Below are 13,824 nucleotides of genomic sequence, written 5' to 3'. Positions count from 1 at the left end.
GTCCGGCGTGTTGGTCAGCTTTAGGGGCATGTAGAGTTGAGTGTCATTCTGTCATGTGTCATGTGTTTGTCATTCTTGTTTGGTGTGGGTTCACAGTGTGGCGCATATTTGTAACAGTGTTAAAGTTGTTAATACGGCCACCCTCAGTGTGACCTGTATGGCTGTTGACCAAGTAGGCCTTGCATTCACTTGTGTTCAAAAACAAGAAAAAAGAATACAAAAATTAGGGGTATTTTATTTGAACTAAGCAAAATTATCTGACAGTTAATATTTAAACATTTAACATGTGACATTTCTAACAATTTTGAACAGAAATAGTTCATGCACATTCAGATGAATTCTTCACAATTACAATTAAAAATGTTTTTGCCGGGGGCCGGGCTGTGTATATATATATATATATATATATATATATATATATATATATATATATATATATATATTATATATATATATATATATATATATATATACATATACATATATATATACATATATATATATATATATATATATATATATATATATATATATATATATATATATATATATATATATATATATATATATATATATACATATATATATATATATATATATATACATATATATATATATATATATATATATATATATATACATATATATATGTGTATATATATATATATATATATATATATATATATATATATATATACATATATATATGTGTATATATATATATATATATATATATATATATATATATATATATATATATATATATATATATATATATATATATATATATATATATATACACTAGCGTTCAAAAGTTTGGGGTCACATGTAAATGTCCTTATTTTTGAAGGAAAAGCACTGTACTTTTCAATGAAGATAACTTTAAAGTAGTCTTAACTTGAAAGAAATACACTCTATACATTGCTAATGTGGTAAATGACTATTCTAGCTGCAAATGTCTGCTTTTTGGTGCAATATCTACATAGGTGTATAGAGGCCCATTTCCAGCAACTATCACTCCAGTGTTCTAATGGTACAATGTGTTTGCTCATTGGCTCAGAAGGCTAATTGATGATTAGAAAACTCTTGTGCAATCATGTTCACACATCTGAAAACACTTTAGCTCGTTACAGAAGCTACAAAACTGACCTTCCTTTGAGCAGATTGACTTTTTGGAGCATCACATTTGTGGGGTCAATTAAACGCTCAAAATGGCCAGAAAAAGAGAACTTTCATCTGAAACTCCACAGTCTATTCTTGTTCTTAGAAATGAAGGCTCGAACACAAAATTGTTTGGGTGACCCCAAACTTTTGAATGGTAGTATATATATATATATATATATATATATATATATATATATATATATATATATATATATATATATATATATATATATATATATATATATATATATATATATATATATATATATATATATATATATATATATATATATATATATATATATATATATTTATTAGGGCTGCAACAACTAATCGATTAAATCGATTAAAACCGATTATAAAAGTAGTTGGCGATTAATTTAGTCATTGATTCGTTGGATCTATGCTATGCACATGCGCAGAGGCAAATATATATATATATATATATATATATATATATATATATATATATATATATATAAATATATATATATATATATATATATATATATATATATATATATATATATATACATATACATACATTTTTTTTTTATTTTTTTTAATAAACCTTTATTTATAAACTGCAACATGTACAAACAGCTGAGAAACAATAATCAAAATAAGTATGGTGCCAGTATGCTGTTTTCTTTCCAATAAAATACTGGAAAGGATAGAAATGTAGTTTGTCTCTTTTATCCGATTATTAATCGATTAATCTAAGTAATAATCGACAGATTAATCGATTATCAAATTAATTGTTAGTTGCAGCCCTAATATATATATATGCCTCGCGCACTAAATGACTGAAAGAGCACGCACTTGGCGCGATGATGTCATGTTATCCATGGAAAAATGCATTTTTAGACCATATGATTTGCCTGAGCGGCTAGGAGACCCCGAGAGTAACAAGATGTTGCCTTGTTGCCTTTCCATTAAGAACTATAAATTAGTTTTTAGTATAAGTTTGCTGGTTTTAAGAAATGTAATGCCGAGCGCATATCATTATGTCAAGATAATGGCACTAGCATTTATTTCATTTAAGAATATTTTTCAACATATTGAGCAAAAAGGTCTCTTTTTTTCCTACCAAGAAAAGTATACTTGTTATTAGTGAGAATATACTTATTTTAAGCTATTTTTGGATTCATTGAGGTTAGCTAATTTGACTTGTTTTGGAAAGTCTTGACAAGCCGAATTTTCTTGTTCTATTGGCAGATAATTTTGCTTAGTTCAAATAAAATACCCCTCATTTTTGTATTTTTGTTCTTGTTTTTGAACACTGACTTTTTGCAGTGCGTTGCTGCAAATCACAAGCACTGACAACACTTTTCCTTTCTTTGGAACAAAACGTCTCGCTCTCGTTATCATTAGCATTGGTCATGTTTTGCCAGGCTTGTGGATCCCCGCTAAGGAAATAAGGGGGACTAATGAAGCTCATGGGGGCAAAAAGTTTGCCAGAGGAAGCGGAGAAATATATATATATACATATATATATATATACATATATATAATATAATAAAATTTTAATTTTTTAAATTGTCTGCAACAAAAAAACTAGAATTCCTCAATAAAATCGATTTATGGCCCAGGCCTATCTGTCGCTAATCAAGACTTTTCATTGTTCCACACGTCCGTGCCGCGTCAGCTGGCCGTAATTGTTTTCATTTAGGCTCAATCAAAGCGCGGGCGGAGGCGACTGCGCCCTTCGAATTTGCCGCAAATGACTTGGACCGGCAGGGAATGAGAGCCGTGTGTGCCCACATGCCGGCACCTTGTTAAGGGGCCGACCTCAAAGGTTGTATATGGACCTTTTTAGATTGACTTTTATTATTTATGACGTAACTAGTCGGCGGCGGTTCTTTTTTTTTTTTTGTCAGGACTATAAAAACACAGCAAACGACCGTCGTTACAGCACCCGAGAGTCTAAAATTGAAAAAAAAAAAAAAAAATACTAGGCCTGCAGCTTGCAAAGGGAATATATTTAAAATATATAAAATACAGTTGTCCCTCGTTCATCAAGGTTAATTAGGACCAGATACACTATGTTGCCAAAAGTATTTGGCCCCACATCCAAATGATGAGAATCAGGTGCCCTAATCACTTGGCCCGGTGTATCAAATCAAGCACTTAGGCATGGAGACTGTTTCTACAAACATTTGTGAAGGAATGGGCCGCTCTCAGTGATTCCCAGCGTGGAACTGTCATAGTGTCAGGTTCAAGCACTGATGACATCTATTAATCAGACAAGAAGCAAGGAATCATGCAGAGACACAGTATAATTTAGCTCATGAGGAGAACGCATGGAGCTGCACACTTAGTCACAGTTTCGCCCTACGCTTTAAGGTACAGCTCTCGCGTCCCTCTATTTATTCAGGAGTTCCACAGTCAACATCACTGAGGCCGCCTCTAAAAGGAGTGGCCACACGTATCATGCAAAGCAGGTCCAGGACGCACAATGCGTGACGGAATGTGCTGGGGGCCTTGTGATTTCGCCTTGTCTCCGCTTCGTCTGCGTGCCGTCGTCTTATCTGCGTTGAGGTCCTTGTTGTCTCTGCTTCATCTGCGTGCCGTCGTCTTATCTTCGTTGAGGTCCTTGAAGTCCTTGGCTGTTAGCGGGCTAAAACAAAGATAATGTCTGCGGCTGAGGCCACCCCTTAGACAAGAAGTTTTGTCCTTGCACGGATAAAAAAGTGGAACTTGAGCATAATAGCTAATAACTATAGCAACAGACTTTAAGCATACTAAAAATGTGTGATAATATACACTAACGTTCAAAAGTTTGGGGTCACATGTAAATGTCGTTATTTTTGAAGGAAAAGCACTGTACTTTTCAATGAAGATAACTTTAAACTAGTCTTAACTTTAAAGAAATACACTCTATACATTGCTAATGTGGTAAATGACTATTCTAGCTGCAAATGTCTGCTTTTTGGTGCAATATCTACTAGAGGCCCATTTCCAGCAACTATCACTCCAGTGTTCTAATGGTACAATGTGTTTGCTCATTGGCTCAGAAGGCTAATTGATGATTAGAAAACCCTTGTGCAATCATGTTCACACATCTGAAAACACTTTAGCTCGTTACAGAAGCTACAAAACTGACCTTCCTTTGAGCAGATTGACTTTCTGGAGCATCACATTTGTGGGGTCAATTAAACGCTCAAAATGGCCAGAAAAAGAGAACTTTCATCTGAAACTCCACAGTCTATTCTTGTTCTTAGAAATGAAGGCTCGAACACTAAATTGTTTGGGTGACCCCAAACTTTTGAACGGTAGTGTACATACATAATTATTCCAACATATAGGATGCCACCTGTGCAACAAATCCAGTCGGGAAATTTCCTCGCTCCTAAATATTCCAAAGTCAACATCATTGTAAGAAAAGTGAAGTTTGGGAACAACAGCAAGTCAGCCACCAAGTGGTAGGCCACGTAAACTCACAGAGAGGGGTGAAGCGCATAGTGCAAAGACTTTCTGCACAGTCAGCTGCTACAGAGCTCCAAACGTCATGTGACCTTCCAATTAGCCCACGTACAGTACGCAGAGAGCTTCATGGAATGGGTTTCCGTGGCCGATCAGCTGCATCTAAGCCATACATCACCAAGTCCAATGCAAAGCGTGGGATGCAGTGGCGTAAAGGACATCACCACTGGACTCTAGAGCAGTGGAGACGCCTTCTCTGGACTGATGAATCACACTTTTCCATCTGACAATCCGATGGACCAGTCTGGGTTTGGAGGTTGCCAGGAGAACGCTACATTTCGGACTGCATTGTGCCGAGTGTAAAATTTGCTGGAGGAGGAATTATGGTGTGGGGTTGTTTTTTTAGGAGTTGGGCTTGGCCCCTTAGTTCCAGTGAAAGGAGCTTTGAATGCTCCAGGATAGCAAAACATTTTGGACAATTCCATGGGATGGCACTTCAAGTTCACATGTGAGTAGACTCAGGTGGCCAAATACTTTTGTCAATATGGTGTAATAAACAGATTTCCGTGAATAAACAGATTTCCGTGAATTAGGATCATTAATAAATCTGTTATTTTCATACAGCGTTAAAAAAATGTTTGTAACATAATTACAGCCCTTTAAAAACCATGAAATAAAAGGGTTAAGGTTATAGTAGACTTTAGTGTGTTCCAGTGTAGATTACAGTACTCACTGGTAGTCCGGAAGATTCCCCAAAAGTCCTTGATATGGTTGTCACCCGGCCACTACAACACGAGCAGGATGTGGAAATACTTGATCAAATCCTGAGTAATTCCTCTAAAGTTAGAACCGGGCGTCCATGAGTGAAATGTTGGTCAATTTGGCACTATGTGCTACAACAGTTAGCTTTAATGTTAGCACTCCGTATTAGCATTGCATGTTCGTGTTGTCCTTCCACATCGATCACGCCAAATCTGCATGTTGCATTCAATGTTTATTCCCATTAATTCCCATATATTCCCATTAATTCCCATATATTCCCATTAATTCCCATATATTCCCATTAATTCCCATATATTCCCATTAATTCCCATATATTCCCATTAATTCCCATGTATTCCCATTAATCCCCATATATTCCCATTAATTCCCATATATTCCCATTAATTCCCATATATTCCCATTAATTCCCATGTATTCCCATTAATTCCCATATATTCCCATTAATTCCCATATATTCCCATTAATTCCCATATATTCCCATTAATTCCCATTAATTCCCATTAATTCCCATATATTCCCATTAATTCCCATATATTCCCATTAATTCCCATATATTCCCATTAATTCCCATATATTCCCATTAGTTCCCATGGAAAGTTTCCAACTTTGAATATTCCCGGAATTTTGCAACCGTCATTATAACTAACTAAGAACCCCGAAGTCTCTCATAAAATGTGAAATATTGTCAAAAAAGTTATGTTCAGGGTGGTGGTCCTGTGAGGGTTGGAGCTGTCAATCAAACAGCAGCGCTTGCCAATGAGATCCTTTAGAGCAGGGGTCACCAACCTTTTTGAAAGCAAGAGCTACTTCTTGGGTAGTGATTAATGCGAAGGGCTACCAGTTTGATACACACTTAAATAAATTGCCAGAAATAGCCAATTTCCTCAATTTACCTTTAACTCTATGTTGTTATTAATAATTAATGATATTTACACTTAATTGAAGGGTTTAAAAGAGGAGAAAACACGAAAAAAATGACAATTACATTTTGAAACATAGTTTATCTTCAATTTCGACTCTTTAAAATTCAAAATACAACCGAAAAAAAGAAGAGAAAACCTAGCTAATTTGAATCTTTTTGAAAAAATTAAAAAAATTATTTATGGAACATCATTAGTAATTTTTCCTGATAAAGATTACTTTTAGAATTTTGATGACATGTTTTAAATAGGTTAAAATCCAATCTGCACTTTGTTACAATATGTAACAAATTAGACCAAGCTATACTTCTAACAAATACAAATCATTATTTCTTCTAGATTTTCCAGAACAACATTTTTAAAAGAAATTCAAAAGACTTTGAAATAAGATTTAAATTTGATTCTACAGATTTTCTAGATTTGCCAGAATATTTTTTTTGAATTTTAATCATAATAAGTTTGAAGAAATATTTCACAAATATTCTTCGTCGAAAAAACAGAAGCTAAAATGAAGAATTAAATTAAAATGTATTTATTATTCTTTACAATAAAAAAAAAAAAATTTACTTGAACATTGATTTAAATTGTCAGGAAAGAAGAGGAAGGAATTTAAAAGTTAAAAAGGTATATGTGTTTAAAAATCCTAAAATCCTTTATAAGGTTGTATTTTTTCTCTAAAATTGTCTTTCTGAAAGTTATAAGAAGCAAAGTAAAAAAATGTATTAATTTATTTAAACAAGTGAAGACCAAGTCTTTAAAATATTTTCTTGGATTTTCAAATTCTATTTGAGTTTTGTCTCTCTTAGAATTAAAAATGTCGGGCAAAGCGAGACCAGCTTGCTAGTAAATAAATACCATTTAAAAAATAGAGGCAGCTCACTGGTAAGTGCTGCTATTTGAGCTATTTTTAGAACAGGCCAGCGGGCTACTCATCTGGTCCTTACGGGCTACCTGGTGCCCGCGGGCACCGCGTTGGTGACCCCTGCTTTAGATCAGGGGTGTCAAACTCAAATACAGAGTGGGCCAAAATGTAAAACCGAACAAAGCCGCGGGCCAAGGTTGAACAAATTAACCTTTTTAATAGGGAGCCAAACAAGTTTTGCATTAAATATTGAACAAGCAAGGCTTATATAACTTTATAGTGACATGCAAAATCCAGTTTCAAATAACAATAACAATTATTAAAAAATATCATTGGCATATCAAATACAATTTAAATAAAAATGGAATGCCTCTTTTCTATTTGCAGCCTTCTGAGGTAAATATCAACATTAACTTTTTCCACAGGCTAATAAATGTGAAAATAAAATAACCATTCAGGACTTTAAACTGCTCAGTTTGCAACACACTGATCTAATCTGATGTGCCCAAGCCTGATACCTGCCATCTTTTCTTGGATGCTAGTTCATTAATGTCGGGGCTCAGGCTTTGAGCTGAGGCAACCTTCATTATCCAACCAAGGTGTTCATCAGTCATTATATCTCCTATTCCACAGTCTTGGGGGCGTGGCTTACAGGCAATGCTTTTAACGTCCTCTACGAGCTGTCGTCACGTCCGCTTTTCATCCATTCTAACAACGTGCCGGCCCAGTCACAAGATATGAGCGGCTCCTGTACGCCCACACACGTGAATGCAAAGCATACTTGATCAACAGCGATACAGGTCACACTGAGAGTGGCCGTATAAGCAACTTTGACATTGTTACAAATATACGCCACACTGTGAACCCACACCAAACAAGAATGACAAACACATTTCGGGAGAACATCCGCACCGTAACACAACATATGGGGGGCGGCATGGCGTAGTGGGTAGAGCGCCCGTGTCAGAAACCTGAGGGTTGCAGGTTCGCTCCCCGCCTCTTACCATGCCGTTGTGTCCTTGGGCAGGACACTTCGCCCTTGCCCCCGGTGCCGCTCACACCGGTGAATGAATGTTGAATGAATGATAGGTGGTGGTCGGAGGGGCCGTAGGCGCAAATTGGCAGCCACGCTTCCGTCAGTCTACCCCAGGGCAGCTGTGGCTACGAAAGTAGCTTACCACCACCAGGTGTGAATGAATGATGGGTTTTTAACATGTAAAGCGACTTTGGGTACTTAGAAAAGCGCTATATAAATCCCAGGTATTATTATTATTATTATTATAAACACTATAAAACAAATACCCAGAACCCCTTGCAGCACTAACTCTTCCGGGACGCTACAATATACACCCCCGCTACCTCCAAACCCCGCTACCCTGTTCAACCTCCCCCCCCCCCACACACACACACATACACACACCTTGTAGCGTCCAGAAAGAGTTAGTGCTGCAAAGGGTTCTGGGTATTTGTTCTGTTGTGTTTATGTTGTGTTACGGTGCGAATGTTCTCCCGAAATGTGTTTGTCATTCTTGTTTGGTGTGGGTTCACAGTGTGGCGCATATTTGTAACAATGTTAAAGGTTTTTATACTGGTACCCTCAGTGTGACCTGTATGGCTGTTGATCAAGTATGCCTTGCATTCACTTCTCTGTGTGTGCCAAATGTACTTTTATTACCTTTATTTTTTACTTTGATGCTACCTGTTCGCCCTTGCTTGTGAAGACATTATAATTAGGGATGTCCGATAATATTGGACTGCCGATATTATCGGCCGATAAATGCTTTAAAACGTAATATCGGAAATTATCGGTATCGGTTTCAAAATTATCGGTATCGGTTTCAAAAAGTAAAATTCATGACTTTTTAAAACGCCGCTGTGTACACGGACGTAGGGAGAAGTACAGAGCGGCAATAAACCTTAAAGGCACTGCCTTCGCGTGCATTTCACACACACAAGTGAATGCAAAGCATACTTGGTCAACAGCCATACAGGTCACACTGAGGCTGCCCGTATAAACAACTTTAACACTGTTACAAATATGCGCCACACTGTGAACCCACACCAAACAAGAATGACAAACACATTTGGGGAGAACATCCGCACCGTAACACAACATAAACACAACAGAACAAATACCCAGAACCCCTTGCAGCACTAACTCTTCCGGGACGCTACAATATACAGCCCCCGTTACCCTCTACCAACCTCACCTCAACCCATCCAGCGGGGCATCACAACAAAATTAGGCGTAATAATGTGTTAATTCCACGACTGTATATATTGGTATCGGTCGATATCGGAATCGGTATTTAAGAGTTGGACAATATTGGCAAAAAAGCCATTATCGGACATCTCCAATTATAATGGGTCTGCCTGTGAATGCAGCATGTCGTTACAACTTTGTACAGTAGGTGGCATTGTAACAGGTCTTCAAACACACCTGGTCTGCCAGAGAATAAGAAGACGTAGCAAGAGGGATCCGTGTTGCTGCCAACTCATATTTAGTGACAAATCCATCCACTTTTTCCTGGTCTTGTTGGTCTTTCATGGGTCGCTTTGTCTTAGCTGAGCTTTCAAAGTAAAATAACTTTTGCACCGTCGTGTAATTTCACCTGTGAAGATATATTGTAAATAACTATATATTTGACAGATTAGCGTAGCTCCACCCACATTTACGCCGTCGCAATCACAAAGTGTGCCGCCATGTCTGATTTTGTTCATTTTTTTTCCCTCCAAAACATTAATATATTTTTACTTTTTCTTTCCTTTCCATTCCATTCCTCCCCCTCTTCCCCCCTTCCACCGCTTACATCACCACCACCACCACCACCACCACCACCACCACCACCACCCCACTCGGCAGAAGAACCTATCACTCCTACACTTACTACCTGTAAGTAACCAACTCGTGTAAACGTTAGTTGCCCTGCTTCTTCTTCTTCTTCTCTCCTCTCACCCGCACGCATGTGATGCCCCTCTCTGCCCCCCCCCCCCTCTGCTGCCCCCTTCAGGCCAAAGCTGTGGCTGCACTCTAATGTAATGAAGTTAAAGTTAACTTTCTTACATTAAAGCAGTCATAATAGCAGTCAATGTCACCTTTGTACGCACAAAAGGGGGGCTGCACATCATTTAAGAGTTAAACTTGGACATATTTAGCATTTTGCTGACTATTTTGTTTAATTGTGTCATGGTCTGTACAGGATTAGTCCTACAATAGCATACATTTATCTCCCAATGAATGTGATTGTTCTCTTCCTCACATCCTCCTTGCCCTACATCGCACAATTCATGCTTTTTTTTTTGCTCCTACATCCTTTTTCCCCATCACCAAAGCATGCTTTTTTTTTTTGCACGTGTCTTCTTGATGACTTGTGTCCAACACGCACATAAACAATAAGGCGGCAATCCTGTGCTCAATTTTAATAGAATGGAGGATTCTTAAACGGAACGTTAAAGCGGCTTATAGGATAGGATAGGGTAAGATAGGACTTTATTGTCATTGTACAAATACAAACCCCGTTTCCATGTGAGTTGGGAAATGGTGTTAGATGTAAATATAAACGGAATACAATGATTTGCAAATCCTTTTCAAGCCATATTCAGTTGAATGCACTACAAAGACAACATATTTAATGTTCAAACTCATAAACTTTATTTTTTTTTTGCAAATAATAATTACCGTAATTTCCTGACTATAAGCCGCACCAGCTAAATTTAGGGGAAAATACAGATTGCTCTATATATAAGCCGCACCCGACTATAAGCCGCATGGGTTTTGATGTGTAATTACCGTAGTACAGGGGTCACCAACGCGGTGCCCGCGGGCACCAGGTAGCCCGTAAGGACCAGGGGCCGTACTTATCAAGCTTCTTAGAGTGCCATTTTACACTTAAGTCCTGAGAATTTGCGAAATTTAGTCCTACTCTCAAACTTAAGAATAAAAGCTTTTTATCAACGTTCTTAAGTCTAAGAATCACTCCTACTCTCCACGATATTTAAGAGACCTTCAGAGGTGTCTTAAGTGGTTAGGAGTTGCCAGCAGGGGGTGGCACTGAGGCGAGAGAGACGTGCGCCAACGTTCAGGGAACGGAACAATGTTTTTTTGTTTTTTTGATGACGAGCAGCTGATCAAACGGTATCGTTTAGACAGAGCGGATATTATTTTTGTCACAGATTTAATACTTTTTGATTCTTTGTTGATTTTTGCATGTGTCTGCAGTGGGCTAGTATATATAGACCAGTTTCAAATTAGTTGCCTAATTAATGAATTGGAAAGAAAATGTTATGACAGTAGCGTATGTGTGTGGCCGTGAGGTGAGTGACGTCAGTGAGTGTGTGGGCGAGAGAAGAGAGGGAGCGGTAGCGTGAGTGCCGGCGGGGACTAGTTTGTTTTGTATTATTTTGTAGTTTATTGTCAAAATATACACTCCCATTGTCCACTTCAATATTTCCAAGATATTTCTTTATTCTTAGACAACGGATTCCCTTCCGTGATTGGTCATTTCTATGGACACAGAAATGACGTCACCTAAAATTGCGTTTACGGCACATAGTAATGTCGTAATTCAGCTCTGAGTGTGACACTTAAGATTCAGTCCTACACTTCGCTGAAAGTGTGAGTAAGACGCTTGATAACTAACTTTTAAGTGCAGCTTTCAGCCAAGAATTTATTTACTCTTAAGTCAACTTTTAGCAGACTTCTTAGGAGTAATTCTAAGAAGCTTGATAAGTACGGCCCCAGATGAGTAGCCCGCTGGCCTGTTCTAAAAATAGCTCAAATATCAGCACTTACCAGTGAGCTGACTCTATTTTTTAAATTGTATTTATTTACTAGCAAGCTGGTCTCGCTTTGCTCGACATTTTTAATTCTAAGAGAGACAAAACTCAAATAGAATTTGAAAATCCAAGAAAATATTTCAAAGACTTGGTCTTCACTAACTGACAAAGAAACAGATAACAGATTTGGTGTCCAGTTCAAAGTGTGACATGATTTATTTAAAAATTTGAGAGTTGACTTTTGTATTTTACATGAGTTATTATTTGTACAAACATGGTGCAAAGTAATTCATGATTTGTTAAAAAATGTTAGTGGCTAGCTAGTTAAAATGGGATGTTGTGATTTCACAAGACTGTCTTAGAAGTGATCATTTGAAAATGTTCAATTTGAAAAATGTGCACTTAGAGAAAATATAAAAATAAAGTGTTGCATATTGATATTTATCTGTTTCAATATATATTTATTGTGAGAAATCATTAAGAGGATCAGTGCTTCCACAAAGATAAATATCATTAATTATTAATAACAACATAGAGTTAAAGGTAAATTGAGCAAATTGGCTATTTCTGGCAATTTATTGAAGTGTGTATCAAACTGGTAGCCCTTCGCATTAATCACTACCCAAGAAGTAGCTCTTGCTTTCAAAAAGGTTGGTGACCCCTGCCGTAGTATATAGGGGTTCCTGCTACCACGGAGGGGATTGTCGGGACAGAGATGACTGTTTGGGAACGCAAAGCGTCCCATTTATTAACAATACATCTTTCAATCATTCAATCAAACTTTCACATCTTTGACATGGCGAACAGCATTCGTGCAGAGTACAAATAATACAACGGTGCAAAGTAATACAAAGTGCTCGCCTGTACGTTATCAAAATAACCAGCCTACCGGTATATGAAAAGTCAGTCTTTAATCAATGTGTCATCGTCTTCCTCCTGCGTACTAAAACCACCCAAATCCTCTTCGTCGGTGTCGGAGAAGAACAGGCCGTATATAAGCCGCACCCTTGTATAAGCCGCAGGGACCAGAACGAGGGGGAAAAGTAGCGGCTTATAGTCCGGAAATTACGGTAACTTAGAATTTCATGGCTGCAACACGTGCCAAAGTAGTTGGGAAAGGGCATGTTCACCACTGTGTTACATGGCCTTTCCTTTTAACAACACTCAGTAAAGGTTTGGGAAGTGAGGAGACACATTTTTGAAGTGGAATTCTTTCCCATTCTTGCTTGATGTACAGCTTAAGTTGTTCAACAGTCCGGGGGTCTCCCTTCTGCTATTTTAGGTGCCACACATTTTCAATGTCTGGACTACAGGCAGGCCAGTCTAGTACCAACTCTCTTTTACTATGAAGCCACGTTGATGTAACACGTGGCTTGGCATTGTCTTGCTGAAATAAGCAGGGGCGTCCATGACAACGTTGCTTGGATGGCAACATATGTTGCTCCAAAAGCTGTATGTACCTTTCAGCATTAATGGTGCCTTCACAGATGTGTAAGTTACCCATGTCTTGGCCACTAATACACCCCCATACCATCACACATGCTGCCTTTTACACTTTGCGCCTAGAACAATCCGGATGGTTCTTTTCCTCTTTGGTCCGGAGGACACGACGTCCACAGTTTCCAAAAACAATTTGAAATGTGGACTCGTCAGACCACAGAACACTTTTCCACTTTGTATCAGTCCATCTTAGATGAGCTCAGGCCCAGCCAAGCTACATCTAACACAATTTCCCAACTCATATGGAAACTGGGTTTGTAGAACGAAACTATGTTTTCAGCACAAACCCGTTCAAGATTAGACAAACAAACAGTGTACAGGGTTACAGGACAGGAACGCTGATGGGTCGCCAAAGGCGCCCCGTAAAAGATAAGAAAAAGGTAAAACGCTGGG

The 13,824-nt window shown here is 37.7% G+C and overlaps 1 protein-coding gene across 6 annotated transcripts in view; it reads left to right on the top strand.

Moving 5' to 3' along the window:
• LOC133631183 (receptor-type tyrosine-protein phosphatase mu-like) overlaps window positions 1–13,824 on the top strand; it is a 578,559-nt gene that overhangs the window by 387,071 nt on the left and 177,664 nt on the right. For 4 of the 6 annotated variants that reach the window (XM_062023328.1, XM_062023326.1, XM_062023325.1 and 1 more), the window contains one exon: window positions 10,019–10,048. The exons of the other annotated variants lie outside the window; for them this stretch is intronic. In XM_062023328.1, coding sequence (XP_061879312.1) covers window positions 10,019–10,048 — 30 coding nt within the window. The remainder of the gene's footprint in view (window positions 1–10,018; window positions 10,049–13,824) is intronic. 6 annotated transcript variants of the gene reach the window in all.

This window comes from Entelurus aequoreus, linkage group LG16 (genome assembly GCF_033978785.1).
Source record: "Entelurus aequoreus isolate RoL-2023_Sb linkage group LG16, RoL_Eaeq_v1.1, whole genome shotgun sequence".
NCBI lineage: Eukaryota > Metazoa > Chordata > Actinopteri > Syngnathiformes > Syngnathidae > Entelurus > Entelurus aequoreus.
This window is presented reverse-complemented; position numbering and strand designations above follow the sequence as displayed.